General features: G+C 61.8%; 2 protein-coding genes and 1 long non-coding RNA gene across 3 annotated transcripts; 2 read left to right on the forward strand and 1 right to left on the reverse strand.

Moving 5' to 3' along the window:
- The first annotated feature begins 18 nt into the window (after window positions 1–18).
- LOC118145601 (uncharacterized) lies at window positions 19–5,891 on the forward strand. Its single transcript, XR_004730878.3, has 2 exons — window positions 19–2,783; window positions 2,981–5,891. It is a non-coding gene; the product is annotated as an uncharacterized LOC118145601 (long non-coding RNA).
- Window positions 2,750–15,869, reverse strand: ANAPC2 (anaphase promoting complex subunit 2). Its single transcript, XM_035264117.2, has 13 exons — window positions 15,685–15,869; window positions 14,759–15,381; window positions 13,544–13,676; window positions 12,315–12,489; window positions 11,794–11,913; window positions 11,197–11,314; window positions 10,038–10,219; window positions 9,148–9,289; window positions 8,830–8,905; window positions 8,562–8,765; window positions 3,706–3,835; window positions 3,237–3,472; window positions 2,750–3,118 (listed from the first exon to the last, which is right to left on the reverse strand). Exons 1-13 carry the CDS (start codon window positions 15,802–15,804, stop codon window positions 2,906–2,908), a joined length of 2,472 nt encoding a protein of 823 aa, XP_035120008.1. The 5' UTR covers window positions 15,805–15,869; the 3' UTR covers window positions 2,750–2,905.
- A 75-nt stretch (window positions 15,870–15,944) lies between these two features.
- On the forward strand, window positions 15,945–17,555 carry SSNA1 (SS nuclear autoantigen 1). The gene is made up of 3 exons (XM_002743491.6): window positions 15,945–16,071; window positions 16,362–16,561; window positions 17,042–17,555. The coding sequence occupies exons 1-3, from the start codon at window positions 16,020–16,022 to the stop codon at window positions 17,147–17,149; spliced, it is 360 nt and encodes a 119-aa protein (XP_002743537.1). The 5' UTR covers window positions 15,945–16,019; the 3' UTR covers window positions 17,150–17,555.
- Window positions 17,556–18,047: the final 492 nt, after the last annotated feature.

Consider the following 18,047-nt stretch of genomic DNA (forward strand, 5'->3'; position numbering starts at 1 on the left):
GCCTGAAGCCAATGTTTCAGTTGCCCCTGGGCACTGAGATTCTGGGAGCCATGGACAGCCTGCCCTGGGAATGGGACAGATAGGGTGGACAGGTGCTGGAGAGCCCGGCCAGCTTGGGCCAGCTCTGAGGCAGAGGCAGCAGTGGAGCTGGCCTGGCCTGAGGGGCAGTCCCTCACAGTAAAACGGATAGGGCAGCACTGCAGGCCCTGTGTGGGTGCAGTGACCTGGCAACCTTGGGGGGCTGGCAGCAGGTAGCCTCAGCCTCAGCTCCCTCCCAGCTTAAGGGTTTCCGCAGCTCAGTGTGGGGCTGGGCTCCAGCTGGCTGCAGGTCACCTTCCTCCAGGGCCAGGGCAGGACGGGACCAAGGAGGGCTCAGGGGATGGGCCTACACCCAGCCTCCCTCCCCACTGCTTCTGGGAGGGTCTGGCTCATGCTCCTGGCAAAGCTCTGGTCAGAAGGGCTGCTGGCACCCAAGGGGTTCCCCCATCAACTTGGAAAGGTCTGGGGGACCCTGGCTACCACTGTCTGAGCAGGACCCCAAGCCATGCTTCCCGCAGTGTCCCCCATACAAGGCTCTAGACTAAAGGTGTCACTGAAATTGTTCCCTCTGCAGAACAGGCAAGCATTGCCCAAGGAAGTGGACTGCAGGCTGGCATGGCCAAGGTTAAGCTCAGCCTCCTCCCTGAACCTACTGTTCCAGGCTGGGAGAGGCCCCTGCCCTCCCAGCCTTCCCTCCTCAGGACCTGCCAAACAAACCGCCAGGCAGCAGAAGGAAACACCTGCCCCACAACCAACTGAGGCTGGGCCTCCTGCCAGCTTAGGACCCATAGGGCATAGGTGGCAGGGGGGCACAGCTTGCCCCCAGTGGCCCTGGTCACCAGGGACCCACTCACCTGTTGTCAGGCGCCCTCCTGCTGGGGTCCTCTAACTTCTGACTTGCTGAGTGACGCTGTGACCTGAGGTGTCCCCATCGCCCTTGTCTTCAGGACACATCCAGAGATGGAATCCACAAGACACAGAACAAAGGTGTGTCTGAGCCAAGCTGGCAGTGACACCCAACAGGCCAGCCCAGCAGGTTTATATCCTGGGTAGGACACTGGCACACCCAGCCTGGGGCCACGTGCTAGCCATGGACAGTGGGATCCAAGCCAGGCCATCGCCTGATGGGACAGTGGGGGTTAGAGAAGTGGGCCCCCCATAACAATTCAGGAGAAAGGGCCCCTCTTTTTGTGAGACAGCCTAGGAATGAAGTGGAGCACCTTGGTAGTAGGGACCAGGGAGAGAGGGGAGGTACCGCACCAGCAGAACCAGCCCTCCTTGGCAGGGCAGAGGCCTGATGGTCAGAAGCTGACAGTCGGAGGCCAACGGTCAGGGGCCAAAGCTCAGGGGCCGATGCTCAGGGATCTGATGGGGCCGACACTTAGGGGCCTGATGGTCAGAGGCTGAGGGTCAGGGGCTGACAGGGGCTGAGGGTCAGAGGCTGAGGGTTAGGGACTGACAGGGGCCGAGAGTCAGGGCCTGACGGTCAGGGGCTGAGGGTCAGGAGCTGAGGGTCAGGGGCTGAGGGTCAGGGGCCGACGCTCAGGGGCCGGATGGTCAAGTCAGGGCCTGATGGTCAGGGGCCGACGGTCAGGGACTGTGCATCTAGCGCCTGCCTAATGCTGGTCACTTCCTCCTTCAAGCCCTGAGGCAGAGTTCTTTAGAGCAAGGAGGGTGCAGAAATGGAGCCGAATGGCTCAAACAGGCCAGAGCTGGAGAGTTGGGGAGGGCTCTGGGCAGTGCCTAAAGGAACCCAGGACAGTGGACATGTAGGCACCAGCAAGGGCATCTAGGGACAGCAGGGGGAAGGTGAAACCAGGTGCAGCTCACAGCCTGGGAAGGTGCTGCAGCAGGAGTGGGACTTGAGGCACCAGTTTTATACCGCCTTTATCCCCTGCAAGGATGGTGCCGTGGGGTGGAATGTGGCTGGCCTGGGAACAGCCCCTCTAGGACAGAGGCCCGGGCTTTAGCAGCAGAAGAGCCCAGAGCTAGACCCTAGGGCCCTCGCTCAGCCTGATGGCATCTCCCTCTCCCAGTGCAGCCTCTTGGATGGGACCTGGGCAGCCTGCTCATGCATGGTAGCACGTGTGGGGATCACAGGGGTGGGTGATCTGCCTTCCGAGGCACACTTGTGAGCCTGAGTGCTGCGGCCACCCTGCCCGAGTGTGGAGCAGGGGACAAATACCCAGCCAGCAGGGCAGGCCCTGGAGCAGAGCCTTGCTGCCGGAGAGGAGGAACGCTGGCCAAGGGGTCATCCACAAGCCCAGCAGTTCCAACAGAACCCACACAACACCCCAGCCAAGCCCCAGACCCCCAGCCTCGCCCCACACCCCAGCCTCTCCCCATACCCCCAGCCTCACAGCCTGGCACGTGAGTGGGCACCAGCTGAGCAGAGGGCAACCCCAGGACTCCTTCCAAAGGCCACGGGCGCAGGGTGGAGCTGGAGGTCCGGCAAGTGGCACCAAGCCCTGGGTAGGACGTGGCTGCCTGAGCTGTGGCCCAGGCGTGACGTGAGCCTTCATGCACCGCTTCCTGCCTGAGCCGGGGGTAGCCTAGGATACTCTCAGGAGGCCACATTCCTGCTGCAGATGTGCAGGCCTGGGTGGGCCCCTCACTTGCTGCCGGGGAGCAGACCCTGCCAGGCTGAGGTAGAAAGGCCCAGGCTAGCGGGAGACCCCAAGAGCCCCACAAAGCCACCAGGACAGGAAAGGATGACCTTACTGCTTTAATCTGCACACTGTGGGGTGAGGATGGGGTGCCCCTGTGCGGTGCCTTCTGGGACACACGTGGGTGGGGGCTGGCACAGGAGGAGAGCACCTGCAGGGCAGGGCTGGGCGGCGGATGGATGGGCAGGTGGGCAGGCGCGTCAGCCGCAGTTCTTGGGCAGGCGGTAGACGCCGGCCGAGTAGACGAGCTGCTGGTCCCGCACCTTCTTCTGCAGGTAGCCCTGCAGCTCCTGCAGGTCGATCTCAGCCAGCGCAGGCCCGGTCACCACAAACATGCGCAGCATGTTGTAGATGCGTTCCAGCGAGAGGCTCTCCAGGTTGGTCAGCATGGCCTGGATGTAGGTCCAGAAGAGCTGCACACACCGGCCAGCCCCCGTCAGGTGCCCACTGGGGCTGCTGCTAGGCACAAGCAGGCCTTCACCCCACCCCGCCGCACCCCCACCACCCCACCCATGGGCCCCGCACGCGCACCAGCAGCTCCTCCTCCTTCTGGTCTGCCTGGGAGGCCATGCCCGAGTCGCTCTCGTCATCACTGTCGATGAGGACCATGCTGTCCCGGTCCTGAGGCCGCTCCTCCTCGATGACAGAGAAGGTGCCAGGGGGCTCCTCTCGCAGCACACCCTGCTGTAGCCACACAGACATCCTCCGCCGCAGCAGTGCCACGGGCATCTTCACCGCCTTGCTCAGCTCCTCAAGGGTCCAGCTGGCTGCATGAAGAGTGACCAAGACCCTGGGCAGCCTGCAGATGGGCTGCCCCTCCCCTGCCTCCTGTCAGCCCAGAGGTCGGAGGCCCAGACCCCCCCCACCTTGCCCGTGGGAAAAGTAAGGGTGCTGCCTGCTGGCTTGGCTGCCCCAAACCACACCCTCACTGGGGAGCAACCCCTCACCCATGGCAGGGCCGTGGGGCCAGAGCAGACCAGCTGGGGGCCGGTGGACTCACCTTGGTCCTGAAAGTACAGCAGAACCACCGCCTGTACCGGGGTGACTGCCACAGACAGTGTACGGTCAGCCAGCTCCACGTCCATGGTCACCAGGCCCAGAGTGTGCTTCCAGCTGAGGGTCCGCATGGCCTAAGGAGGGCTGGGGTCAGTGTGGGTGGCTCGGCTGCAGGGGGCCGAGGCTCATGGGCTCTGCCATGTGGAACCGGGTGACGAAGGGCTCTCAGAGCTGCCTGCCCCACCCTGCCCCCGGCAGACAGGTGAGCAGCGGGAGCACAGGACTGGGTGGGCCCCACCTGCTCAGCTACCACAAAACAGCAACGGGGCCAGTGTCACAAGATGTGTCCCGGAAAAGCTTTTTGTGCATCCTAACCCCCCCGTGCTTGGAAACGTGGCTGCACTGGCAAACAGTGGACAAGGTCACACTGGCGTGGGTGCAGCCTAATCCAACTGACTGGCGTCCTTTTTTTTTTTTTTTTTTTTTTTTTGAGACGGAGTTTCGATCGTTACCCAGGCTGGAGTGCAATGGCGCGATCTCGGCTCACCGCGACCTCCGCCTCCTGGGTTCAGGCAATTCTCCTGCCTCAGCCTCCTGAGTAGCTGGGGTTACAAGCATGCGCCACCATGCCCAGCTAATTTTTTGTATTTTTAGTAGAGATGGGGTTTCACCATGTTGACCAGGATGGTCTCAATTTCTTGACCTCGTGATCCACCCACCTCGGCCTCCCAAAGTGCTGGGATTACAGCCTTGAACCACCATGCCCGGCTTGACTGGAGTCCTTCTAAGGAAAGGATGGATGACGGAAGACACGGGCGGCGGGAGGGGTCACATGAGGACAGAGGCCGACGAGCCACGCGGCCACAAGCCAGAAAACACCAAGGGCTGTGGCAAAAGCCAGAAGCTGGAGGGCAACAATCTCTTAAGAGGTTTCTGGGGGAGTAGGGCCCTGCCAATACCTTAATCTTGACTTCCAGCCTCCAGAACCAAGGCAGTTTATTTCTGTTTTTTTAAAGCCACCCAGTTTGTGACACTTTGCTACAGCAGCCACAAGAAATAAACAGATTTTGCTACCAGGAAGGGCGCTGCTGAAACGTGACACCAGGAATGGACCCCCTAACAGGTGCTTCTAGTAAGGTCTAGGGCAGAGTGAGCGCGCTGCTGTGGCCGGAGGAGGCAGCAGAGAGCCTGGCGGGCTGGTGCTCTGCTGCTGGATGGAAAGTGGGGCTGCAGTTGATGAGCCTGAAGGCTCAGCTGAGATTTACAGGCAGCGTGGAAGGTGAGGCCTGGCTTCTCCTTGCCACTTAATAGCAGAATGCAAGAGGGAAAAATCAGTGAGGACGGAAACATTAAGCAAAAAGGCACCAGCCCTTGGAGATTTGAAAAATGCTCTGATGATCCAGGCAGCTCTGAGACACAGCTAAAGCTGTGGCTGGACCAGGATTTGCAAGAGATGAGGTGTGATTTGCACATCCAACCGTCTCAGCAGGAGACGGGCAGGTGGGGCTCCAGGTAAGGGCCGCAGGGGGCCTGGACACTGGTGAACTGCACAAGAGAGAAACCAACGAGGTTTGTGAGAACTTTACCAGCAGAAATGCTGCCAGGCTGGACTGAGAGGCAGGCAGGCTCCAAGAGCAGAGCCGCCGACGCAGAGGCCAAGGCTGACGGGGTGGGGCTGACCCCGCAGGCCAAGGGTGGAGCACTGAGCCCAGGATTCGCAGGCCGTGGCATCAAATTGAATTTGGCTGCTGGGTTTGGACTTGGGGTGACCTGCCACCCTGTTTCCTTCCAGTTTTCCCTATTGGGGTGGGAAGAGACATTCTATGCTTGTCTTACCGTTGAATTTTTGAAAGAGAGCATCTGCTGCCTGATTTCACAGCATCCAAGCTGGAAAGGAACGGACACACCCCAAGTCTCACCTGGACCTCATTTAGTTGCTATTTACATGCTGAGATGTGGGACTTCGTGTGGATGGTATTTAGATGAGATTTTGGACTTGGACTTGAGGCTGAAATGGTGAGGACTTTTGGGAATACTGGGTATAATTGTAACTTGCATGTGGGAGGGCCCACCATGGGGCAGATTGTTGTTATGTGCCCCTCCAAAAAAGACACATGAACTGCTAACTCCCTGAACCCCGGATGTGATCTTATTTGAAAATATGGTCATTAAAGATATAATTAAGATGAAGTCACCCTGGAGTAGAGTGAGTGTCCAAGAGGGGGATACAAACAGAACAGGGGAACACTCCGGGCGACGCAGCAGAGACTGGACCGAGCCATCCACAAGCCCCGGAGCTCCTGCAGCCCCCAGAGAGCTGGTAGAGGCAAGGAAGCAGCCTTCCCCTAGGGCCTCCAGAGGGCCCTGCTCACCCTGACCTCTATAAGATGATACATTTCTGGTCTTTTAAGCCCCTTGGTTTGTGGCACTTTGTTCTGGTGGCACCAGGGCACTGACACGCCTGCTCTGTGGGCCACAGGCTCCTAAGCCCTTCCAGGATCTGGCAACTCTTTTTTTTTTTTTGAGACGGAGTTTCGCTCTTGTTACCCAGGCTGGAGTGCAATGGTGCGATCTTGGCTCACTGCAACCTCCGCCTCCTGGGTTCAGGCAATTCTCCTGCCTCAGCCTCTCAAGTAGCTGGGATTACAGGCACGCGCCACCATGCCCAGCTAATTTTTTGTATTTTTAGTAGAGACGGGGTTTCACCATGTTGACCAGGATTGTCTCGATCTCTTGACCTCGTGATCCACCCGCCTTGGCCTCCCAAAGTGCTGGGATTACAGGCGTGAGCCACCCCGCCAGGCCAATCTGGCAGCTCTTAAAGGAAACGAACCCCACTTTACGGACAGAAGATAGAGGTGGAGTCAGTGGTTGGCCTTGGTCCTGGCTCTGGCTCCAGGGCCGTGACCTCCACGAACACCACTCATCAGCCTGCACCAGAATGGAAGAAGGGCTCAGGAGCAACAAGCTCAGGTGCAGATGCTGAGGGCTGCATGCCAGCCATGTGCCCAGTGAGCTCAGGTGCAGATGCTGAGGGCTACATGCCAGCACATGCCCAGCAAAGTGCCTAAGGTACAGATGCAAAGGGCTGCATGCCAGCCATGTGCCCAGCGAGGCCCCTAGGCCAGGAGCTCTGCTAGTGGGACCTCTCAGCACAGCCCGGCACCTTCCTGAGCCATCCTGTATCCCGTGAAGTGAAGACAAAGGGCACTGGAGTATGGCTGCCCCAGGACGTCAGGCCCGAGGAATGGGAAGTGGCTGAGCCACACTTGGGATCCCAGGGGGACCCTGGAGGGAGGCCAGGGGAGCCTCGCCCAGAAACAGCACTGGAGAGCCTGAGGCAGCCAGAGGGTCAGTGGGAGAGGGACTGTGCATGGAGCCCGGCCACACCAATGACTTGTACCAGAACATGGCAGGGCGGGGGGCAGGGGGCGGGGGAGGCTCGGTGCCCGCAGACTCTGGAGACACAGGCTGGAGCTGGAGGTGGGGGGATGGCCAGGGCCCTCCTTTCCACCGGGGCAGGCAAGCTGCGGGGGATACCTGGACTCTTCCAGAGCCAAGCTGAGGCCTGGAGGGAGGCAGCAGGCACTCGCCACCAAGATCAGCAGCCTGGCCCAACCTCCGCCTCCTGCCCCGGGTGCCTCTACCTGGCCCTCCCCTTGTCTGTCTCTGCAACTTCCCCCTTAGTTTCTAAAGTGGACTCATCACCTTGCCCTCCCCTAGGAATAAGCTTCCTTAGTCTGTCAACACAGCAAGGCCCTCTCACTTGGCAGATAAAAAAAGGAAACACATCTAGACCCAGCGTCTGTCACAGCAGGCCTGGAGAAGCTGGGGACCCTCCTTTGAACTCAGCCCCACCTGCCGGCCTTGGCCCAGGCTGCGGCTGGCCCATCTCCCTCCTGGGGTTGGGGTCTGCAGCCTGGAAACCAGCTTTGCCCCAGGACCCTCTCCTCACGTGTCCCCTGCTGGGGTGCTCAGCTCCCCCCAGGCCTGAGCATTCGCTGGGCACACCGGAGGCCTCACGGGCCCCACACACCAGACTGAAAGCCCTGGGACCTGGCTGCACAGGGGTCCTAACCTCTTCCCTCGACCCAAAACATCTCACCTGAACATGAGCTCAGGGAAAAAACCTCCAAGCGTGGTCCCATACCCAGGGCCCTGGATACCTGTTCTGGGACTGCTGGGATTGGTGGTGCTGCCAGGAGACGTGAGCCAAATACGGCCGATACCACCACTCTGGGCACGCTGGCCCCACTTGCCAGCACCTCCAGGCCAGGGCTCGCTCCTCCAGTCCCCACGTCTGCTTCCCCCCGACTCCCACCACAGTCCCACAGCCCTGGTCCTCAAGCACCATGGGAACCTGCAAATGCAGTTCTCCGGGAAATATCTAGAAACAGGGGCAGGGCTGGGGCCCCAGGGTCAGGTGCGCTTGGGAGCGCTGCCCTGGGCAGAGGGTGGCCCTGGCTCCCTGGCCCTCACCTGCAGTGACACAAGGCACCCCAAGTCCTGGTTCTGAGAGGCAGAGGGCAGATGGCAGAAGAGGAGGAAATGCTCAGTGGGTGCGGCCTGCTGGAGCCACGGGAGTCCCCGTGAAGCAGCACAGGAGATGTGGGCCTAGCACAGCCCACCCGAGCACCTGTGGGGCCGAGGGACGCTGGCTCACAGGGGGCACAGGCTCACTGTGAGGAAGGCAGAGGGAGTGTGGACTGGGCCCACTCCATCTCCTGCAGGGATGGCTGTGAGACATAACCAACCCTAGACACTCGGGAGACAATGGGGTGGCCATAGGCACCAGGCTGCTGAGCCCGCAGCACAGGGTGAGGTGCAGAGAGCCCTGTGGGGTGGCTGGCTTGGAGGTACCTTGAGCTGCTCGTACTTCTTGCAGTAAGCCTCCAGGGCTGCCCTGATGTCCTCAGGGACCTCCAGCTTCTCATCCTTGAAGGGCGGCCAGAACTCACTGGACAGGATGACAGCATAGACCCCGAATGGCGGCTGCTCCTCCACCGGCCGCTTCTCGTCCTCCTCCCGGATGTTGGCATTGATGCGGCGGGAGTCCGCCATATCCTGAGGGAGGAGCTGGTGTCACGGGGGCCTGGGGGTGGCGGGCGGTGGGCGAGGCGGGACCCACCTTCAGCATGACCTCGCAGAAGTGCATCGGGGCCTCGCCAAAGCGCAGCTTCAGCAGTTCTACGTTGCGGATCTCCCTGGAGAGACGAACCAGTGTCTGGGCGGGGGTCGCAGGGGCTGCAGTCCCAAGCAGCACCTGTAGCAGTCATGGGTGCACCTCCCGGGCAGAGCAGGGGGCCTGCGTGGCACCCCGGCGGCCAGCTCAGCCCCAGCCAGGAGTGGGGGTGGCACACAGTCCAACCAGGCCCAGGCCCTGTCCTGACAGGCTCAGCAAGGGCCCCAGCACCCCTGGAGACGGCTGGCGCCTCCCTGGCCTCACCGCTCCGGGCTGAAGCTGAGCTGGTGCAGTAGGCGGTCGGCCAGCAGCGAGCGGTACTCATTGATGAACAGGTCCTTGCTGCCGTAGATGCTGACCAGCAGGCTGATAATGTCTGAGGAGCGCCGCTTGGAGCTGGACTTCCCTGGCACAGCGGGGGCAGGGGTGTCACCTGATAGGCACCTTGGCAAGGATAGGGCACCCCCCTCCCATCCCACCATGCCCGAGGCATAGCCCAGCATGGCTTTTCCTGAAGGCCCTCGAGGCTGGGAGCAGCCCGGCACCTCCCAGGAGACCAGGAGTCGCATCCTAGGGCAGCAGCTTCGATCCCCAGCCCCTCCCGTCTCACAGGGACCTCCCCGGACCCTCAAGTAGGCTTAGGGTACAAGCCACAGGTTCTGGGGTTTTCCTCTGAGGAAGACTAAAGACAGTGAAGACTTACCATCTGGGCCAGGGCTGGGGCCAGGCAGGGGTCCCACAACTCTCAGAGCTCCGCACACTGCGGCCAGGGACAGATGGGCCCTGAGCAGTAGCTGTCACCTAACGGGACTCTGAGGCCCACACCAGCAGCGGGTGCAGGGGCCATGCACGTTTTCCTTCACTCCTCTGCCAGATGTCATGGCGGGGCAGGGGACACCCCACAGCTCACAAGGGGCGGAAGGAAGGGCACCTCCCATGGCTAGAGTGACCAGCCACAGAGGGACATAGCCCACCCTGGGCCTGCCCAGGCCGGCGGGGGTGGAGCACTGCCCTGACCTTGGACCCCTTCAAGCCTCTGGGGCACTGGCCACACGTGACACAACCAAGCTATGCGGCCAGAGAGGAGCCCAGAGTGGCTGGCCTAGCCGAAGCCTCCATCCATTGGCGAAATGGATGCTGTGGGGCAAGCTAACCTGGATCAGCGTCCACGGGGTCTGGGACCCAGTCCTCAGGCTCGCCCGAGTCATCCTCACTGTCCTGGCCCGTCTCCAGGCTTGCTGGGTCAGTCTTGGACAGCTCAATGGCCAAGTCCCCCGTCCCGTCCGAGTCCCCCGTCAGCCCGGCCACGATCTGCCGCACCGTGTCCTCCCGCGTCCTGCCGGCATGAGCACTGCTGTGGCCCATGGTATGGATACCCCACATGCCCCTCCCACTGCCCACGCCAGCCCCGCCCCGTCTAGGCCAGCACCACCACCCCTGCCTCTACAGCCACCGATGACGAGCTGTGCACTAAAGACAGGCCTGTCAGACTCCCTGAAGAACGAACCCGGCGCTACAGGTTCGGGTTCGGCGCTACAGGTCCTGGGAAGCAGGAGCTGTGAGGGCAAGGCTAGCCTGTGTGCCCACAGGCCCAGCTCTGTGGCACACTGAGGCAGGACGGCTTGAGCCCAGGCAGGTGCCCAAGGCTGCAGAGTTGATTCTGCCACTGCACTCCGACACAGTGAGAGCCTGTCTCAAAAATAGGAAAAACTTTAGAAAAAGAACCAGCCCAGAAGCCAGGCCCATTACAGCCACAAAGCAGCGAACAAGTCCAGACAGGCGCCGGAGTCCCAGTGGCTCCTGCTGCTCAGGCCTGGGGCCGCGGGGCCTCTTCGACTCCCGAGGAATTTCCAGGCAGCTGTGGCAAGGCCCTCATTCCAACACATTCTCCACCGAACAGCCCGGGGAGTGCCTGCTCCTTGCCGTGGAAAAGGCTGGGACGGACAAGGAGAATGGGCAAGGAGAGCCCATTCTCCTTGCCTGGTTGGCGCGTGGGGGCCTGGTCAGCGCCAAGGCAAGGCTGAGCAGATGAGCTTCTCTCTGTGCTGAAGAAGGGGAGGCCACGGAAGGGCTGCAGGGGGGCCTCTGGTAGCTGCACACAGAGGGGACGGTGACACCATGTGACAAGGACAGGTGCCCAGCACAGGCAAGAGTAAAGGAAGGAGCCCTGGGCCTGAGCCCGTACACTCAGCCCAGCTGGGGGAGACCTTGTATCCTGAGGGCCAAGCACACCCTCCGCTGCCCCCAGGACCACCGGGAGCTCAGCAGGACACCTGGGGTCCCCGTGGCTCCTGGGCCAGCTGCAGCCCTCACCTCAGGTAGCGGCGGATGGGCTCACAGGCCACCTCCAGGATGACCATGGAGGGATCCAGCACGCGCAGCGCCTTGATGGCAGAGATGTAGAGGGTGATGATGTCACACGTGTTGACGCCTACAGCCGGGGAGATGCCGGTGGTCATGCAGTGCCTCCCAGGGGCCAACGCCTGAGTGGGCTGCTGGCCACACCGGTCAGGTTGTCTACAGATCCCTGCTGCAGCCTCCTTTCCCAGGAGACCAATATGACCGCAGAAGCTGCTCCCCTCGTCTGCCCATCCCCCCATTCCCCCATACCCCCGTCCCAGCCTCTCCCTGCTCACAGGCCCTCCCTGCTGGGTAGTGTGTTCTGAGAGAACCAGGTCTCAACACCCCAGACCACCTGGCCAGTCCCAACTCCCTTCAAAGAAACAAGCAAGCTGACGGGTACCCCAGATCCCCTAAGCACCCCACCAATAGCTTCTCAACCCATTTCTTCCTTAGACCTGTAAGTCCAGGGCTAGAGACTGGGTCCCCAGCTCCCTGGACAGGAGCCCCCTGGTAGTGTCTGAGCCCTGAGGGCCAAGCAGTGGGGCAGCAGCAGCCAGCACACAGCACCTGGATGCAGCAGCCGCGTCTCCAGGGCGGCCTTGAGGGACACGAGCAGCTGCTGCCTCTGGTCTGTCCTCTCCAGGCAGTACTTGAGGTCCTCGATGGCTGGTCGGGAGTCTGGGAAGTCTACAAGTAGAGGGACATGCCTCAGGGACAGACACGGACACGTGCACATGTGGGGGGCTCGCCAGCCCTGGGACGAGGAGACTACCCACTAGACCCAGACGTCCCCCCAACATTTTGGCGTGCTGATGCATTTGACCAGAATGCCACAGGGTGGACACAGTGACAGCCAGGGGCCAGTCCCCAGCAGGAGCCAAGGCTGAGGGACCACAGGAGTAGACACTTAGGAGCACCACCCAGTGTTTGCCGCACCTGCCCGGATCCAGACACGGGGATGCCTGCAGAGGGAAGGGTACCAGCCCTGCAAGCGCGACAGGCAAAGGTGCAGGGAACCCAGACGTGGACAGGAGAAGGGACACAGCGAAGGCCCTGGGAGGGTACCCCAGACGGGAGAGTGGGTGGACCTCGGATGATGCTGAAGAGCTCCTCGATGCGCAGGCTGGCATAGATGCGGTAGAAGAACCTCTGCACATGGCAGCGCCAGCGGCGCAGGGTGTTGCCCGCCTCGGGAGATGCGGGCCTGGAGGGGCTGTCCTGCAGGAACACCTTGCCGAGCCAGCCAACCACCCGCTCGATCCACTGTCGGGAGAACACGAGTGTGAGCTGCAGGGAGGCGTGGTGAGCCCACACTGACTCGGAGGCTGGGAGGAGCCCAAAGGGGCCGTCTTGGTCCTCCTGCGAAGCCAGAGCCCAGTGCCCACACGCGCACCAGTGCCCACACTTATCAGTGGCAACAGCAGCCCTAGCGCGAGATGTGACGGACATGCATGACCCGTGCGCTGGGCCTGGGAGGCACACTTGCCCCCACTTAAACAGATAAACCCGCCCTTGGGACTGGACGGGTGACTGGCCACCCCCATGCAGATGACACTGCACATCACAAGGGCATCTGAGTGAACACAAACCCCGAGCGGCAATTCCGCCACAGGGGCCCAGGCGTGCACATGCCGACAGGCGGCTACCCAGTGGCAAGACACACAGACGGTTCACCCTCTTCACCGTACTGCCCACTCTACCCCACCACCGTGGAGATGCCCACCCGCCCTCTTTGAAAGCCCCACATCTCGGCCAATCTGCACCTCAGTAGGTGGACCCCGCAGCACTGGGGAGAGGAGAGGTGTCAAGTGGGGCCAGGGTGGGAGTACCCACGTGACTGGGCCCAGCTCCCCCATGGCTCTGGAAGTGCAGAGCAGAGCCCCGGACCACACCCCAACAGCACAGGTACCTGGAGGCCCCGTGCAAGGGTGTTTGGCTCCCCTCTGTGGTGCGGGCTGGCTGTAGGCCAGTCCATGAAGGACCAGCCATGCAAGTCCACACTCAAGAAGGGCAGCGAGGAGAAGGGGTCACTCACTGGCCCCTCTGGTAGGCCTGGCCTCGCCACACCTGCCTGGAGCAGCCCCTTGGGATCCTGGCCCGGTACTGCTTGTGGCTGTGGGATTCTGTGCAGACCTGATGAGCACATCCCAGATGTGTCTTCACTGTCACCAGGGACCAGAAGTACCAGCCTCTACCCCACATCAAGGCAGCTCCAGGCACTGCCTGGGGCTGGGCCCACCATGCTCTGGCTGTTTCTGAAGCCAGGTGTCAGGTCTGGCACCCCCAGAGGGGCCCAGCTCAAGGGAGGGGTCCTCACCTTGTGGAACTCTCGCAGGAAGGAGCGCTCGTACTCGCCTCGGCATCGGTCCTCCATCCTCTCCCGGGTCACCTGGTGCAGGGTGGCGGTCACAGCCTCGGCACTGACCCGCTCCAGCAGACTGAGCCTGTGTCTAGAGAAGAGCCCTGGCCATGGGCACCCACGGCACACACCGGCCCCTCTAGCCCCGGCATGGGCACCCACGGCACACACCGGCCCTTCTAGCCCAGAACAGCCTCATGCCAGGACAGCCCTGCCTATAGCATGCATGTAGCACACATACACTCTCACAGTCCTCAGCTGGGGGTGGTGGTTGTGCCAAAGGCTTCAAGAAGCTTGGGAGCACTCCCAGGCTCTGCTGTCCCTGCCCAGCTGGCCTTCCCCATGTGATAAGTGGCAGCAGGTGTGGCTGTTGGGGGCCCAAGCCTTATCTCTTAGGATCAACCACCAATTACAATGCTACCCTGGCCACAGAAGTATGGATGCCACGGCACACAGATCTGAGCAAATTAGTGCCTTTCAGTGCGGCCTCTTGTCTAAAGAAGCAAAAGGACTCAAGACGAGGATGAGAAAGGTTTGCTGGGATGAGCCCAAGAGAAGCTCTTCACACTCTTCCTGATGCCTGTCAGCAACAGAACACTCCTTAGTCCACTGAGGAATCTCACTGAGCTGCACTGCTACGCCTCTGTTCAATGTGACAAAGTCACCCCAAATGGCCACCGAGGGTGTGACGATTGCTACAGGGCTACAACAGGACTTGTCTCTAACAACAAAACCCTCTCCAGAGAACCAGAAAGGGGACTGCTTGTCCTGACAGTGACCTGATCTCCCTGGAGAGAAGCAGCAGGAAGCTTCTGTTCACAACGACAGGGCAAGGTATGTCCACAGGGTGAGAATCATTCCTCCTCAGGGTCGACAAAAGCACAGTGGAATTCTGCAGAGTCCAGGAAGTTTGGAATTGCTAAGAAATTTGCTGCTGCAGACAAGCCACGTGGGCCCTTAGCCTTAGCATGACCCCATGGAACTGGATGTGAGTGACAGAAGAGAGACGCCTGCGTCCAGGACACACTGCACAGGAATCCCTGGGACTCTCTCTGTGTCATGTTCCTGGCTATCAGAACAGCTCACCAGCTTTCTGCAGAGGCCCGCTGGACCCAGGGTAGCAGCAGGGAACCGGAAGGAGCAGGAGCATGGCCATCGGGATAGAGTACTCACAAGACCTGGCTGAGCTGGTGGAACTGCTCCAGAGCTTGGCGACACCAACACTGCTGCTTGTCACTGCCGCACCCTGCACACAGCGGGCTCTGCAGGAGTCGGTAGTAGCGGCGGCGGGCATACCGGCTGTCCAGCTCCCCCTCAAGTTCCGGGTCTGTGCCCCCTTCTCCCTTCCTCTTACTCTGCATATAGACTCTCAAGAAGCGCCCATACAGACGCTGGATCATTTCTTGGAAGGTTCTGGGGGTGCTAAAGAACAAGACTCCGCGCAACATAGTGTGGACCTTTTCTCGCAGCCCCTGAGCACCAGTGCCCATCAGCAAGCCCAGGCGAGTCCATTTCTCCAGCAGCTCTAGGCTCCGCAGGTAGGGATCCAGGCGGCTCTCCAGCAGGCCAAAAGCATCAAGGAGCAGCAGAAGGCACTGGGGCTCATCCGCAGAGTTCTCGCGCTGGGAGATGGCATTCCAGAACTCAGGGGAGATGTTGGCCTGCAGATCGTTCTGCAGCACCTCTACGAACCACTCCTCCAGGACCGAGTGCAGGCCGTGGCCCCTCAGAACCTCCACCGCCGCCCGGAGCTCGTCTTCCTTTGGCGGGACTGCACCGCTGGTCCGTGAAGACACCTGGAGTGCAGAAAACCATGAGAAGAGGGGAACACAACGTAGAGGTGGGGAGAGGCGGGAAGGTTAGAAGCGGAGGGGAGGCTGCAAACTCCTATGCCCCTTGTCCGCGGTGCACGGGTGTTTAGCCGAAACTAGGGAAGGGCTGCCAGCGGAGCCGAACGAAATGGAACGGTGGAAGAAGGTGGCAGGACAGGACAGAGGCAGGTGACGAACAGAGCCGTTTGAACTCGAGGGTGGCCGCCCCAAAGCGCGTAGGGTCCCGGGAACTCCGCGCGGGGCCGCCGCTCTCTTCCCAGGCCTCACCAGCCCCAGCGCAGCCGGCGGCACCAGGCCGGTGCTCACGGTATTCCAAGCCAGTAACAACTCCTGTCCAGGCCGGGGGTCGCTGCCCCCCTGCACCGCCGCAGCTGCCGCCGCCGCCATCTGCACCGCCCCTGCCCCTTGATCCGCTCTGCTCCGCTCGGCGCGGCGCGGCGCGCGGCGATGACGCACATCTGGGGGCGGCGCGCAGCGATGACGGACACAAGGCGCGCAGCGATGACGCGCTACTTCGGCGCGTCGTCGGGAAGCCGTGCGCAGGCGCGGGTAGTGCTGCTGCCGCGGCGGTTGGGGCGGCGGGGCCCCGGGCGGCGTTGACCATGACCCAGCAGGGCGCGGCGCTGCAGAACTACAACAACGAGCTGGTCAAATGTGAGCGGCGCAGCCGGGGCGGGGAGGTCGGGAGGGGCGCAGGGCCGGGTTCCCGGCTCGCATCGGGGTGCCCCCTGGCCCCGCCTCGCTGCGGGCATCGCGCGGCTTGAGCAGAGCCCTCCGTGCCGGGGGCTTGGTGTCCGCGGCCCGAGCCCTCGCTAGCTCGCAGGCCCCGCGCCGGGCGCTCTGGGGTGGTGCCCGACTCTGGCTTCCTCGGGCGGAAGGAGGCCCGCCCTCCGCCGCCGCCCTCCTCCCCTGGGCCCACAGCGCCGCCCGTCCCGGCCCCACAGGCATTGAGGAGCTGTGCCAGAAGCGGGAGGATCTGTGCCGGCAGATCCAGCAGGAGGAGGACGAGAAGCAGCGGCTGCAGAATGAGGTGAGGCAGCTCACAGAAAAGCTGGCCCGCGTCAATGAGAACCTGGCACGCAAGATTGCCTCTCGCAACGAGTTCGACCGGACCATCGCGGAGACGGAGGCCGCCTACCTCAAGGTGGAGCTCGGGAGGCCAGGCGGAGCATCAGGGGGATAGCCACGCAGGGCGTCAGGACTGGCTAGGCCTCCCAGCTGTGGACAATCTGTGCCCTGCTGGCATATCGGGCTGGGGCAGCGTGGCCTGGGGCATCCTGGGTCCTGGTCTTTATCTGGTTCTCGCTAATCGTGTGGTTCTTTCTGCTCAGAGTGTGAGGAGCTAGGTCTTGGGCAGAGCACCCAGCATGGGCCAGTGCTAGCTTAGTCTGGCTTTGAGGGTGGGGAGGAAGTGCTTTGGGTCAGCTTCAGGAGGGAAGAGGGCCTGTCAGCCCGTCTGCCAGTCCGCCAGTCCCCTTGGGCTTCTCCCTTCCCCCAGCACAGGATCTGTTGGCTACAGCACCCACGGCCAGATCCTAGCACCTGAATGTGAGGACAGCTGGGCCTTAGGGCCTTCCCAATAGGTGAACAGTGACGAGCTTCTTTCTCAATTCTCTGGCCCCAGATCCTGGAGAGCTCCCAGACTTTGCTTAGTGTCCTCAAGAGGGAAGCTGGGAACCTGACCAAGGCTACAGCCTCAGACCAGAAAAGTAGCGGTGGCAGGGACAGCTGACAGGACCACAGGCGGGCCTGCCTCCGTGCGCCCCTCAGCTCAGCCAGGCAAGTCCGTCCTCAGCGCGTCTTTCATCATGGCAGCAGCTGCCTTCTCTCAACCTCCACTGGCATCGGTGACAAGCCCAGGACACAGCCCACCCGGGGGGGTGGGTCCTGGCTTTCTGCTCACACAGGCTATGGGAATGGTGGGCTCCAAGTCAGCTCTACAAGGGGCCTGTCTCTGAGGTACCCACTCTCCTGGACTGCCAGGGAGGCCCTGGTTGGAGTCTGAGCATCATGGGGGTCCCCCTACCTTGTCCCTCTTCAGCCAGGGCAGGCACAGGGGTTCTCCACCCCAGAACCCAAACCTCAGGGCTCACCCCTGTGGCCTGTGACTGTCAATAAAGATTATCTTTGTAAAGATCGGTGCCAGCCTGCTGCTTGCCTGTGTTAACAGCGTGGGACTGCCAGATACCCGCAGAGCCAGAGCCTGAGGCTCCCCCTTGGGAGAGGAGGCAGCAGAGTCTGGAGTGGCCTCTCTGTGATTGCCCTACTAGCCTCAGGGACACCACTGAGGGTGCCCACCCTGCCCAGGCCAGCCCCACCCTTAACCCTCCCCAGCAGGGCAGCCGATTCTTCCCCTGACTGGCCCCCCTCCTCTCAGGAGCTCTGCTCACTGGTCCTGTTCTCTGCCACACCTTGGCATCCAACATAGGACCCAGCCCAGAGAGACAGCTGGGGATGCCAAGCATTTTCACCCCTGCCTCAGGCCCAGGTCTCTCTCAGCAACGACTGGGGGGCTTTACACCCCCTGCCGATTCTTCAGCTGCAAGTTCTGCTTGGCCTGAGGACACCACTACTGCCGCCAGGGCCTGCTGTCTTCTCCCTGGCCACACCAGGTGCTGCCCACTTCCATC

Source organism: Callithrix jacchus, chromosome 1 (assembly GCF_049354715.1).
Source record: "Callithrix jacchus isolate 240 chromosome 1, calJac240_pri, whole genome shotgun sequence".
Classification (NCBI taxonomy): Eukaryota; Metazoa; Chordata; class Mammalia; order Primates; family Cebidae; genus Callithrix; species Callithrix jacchus.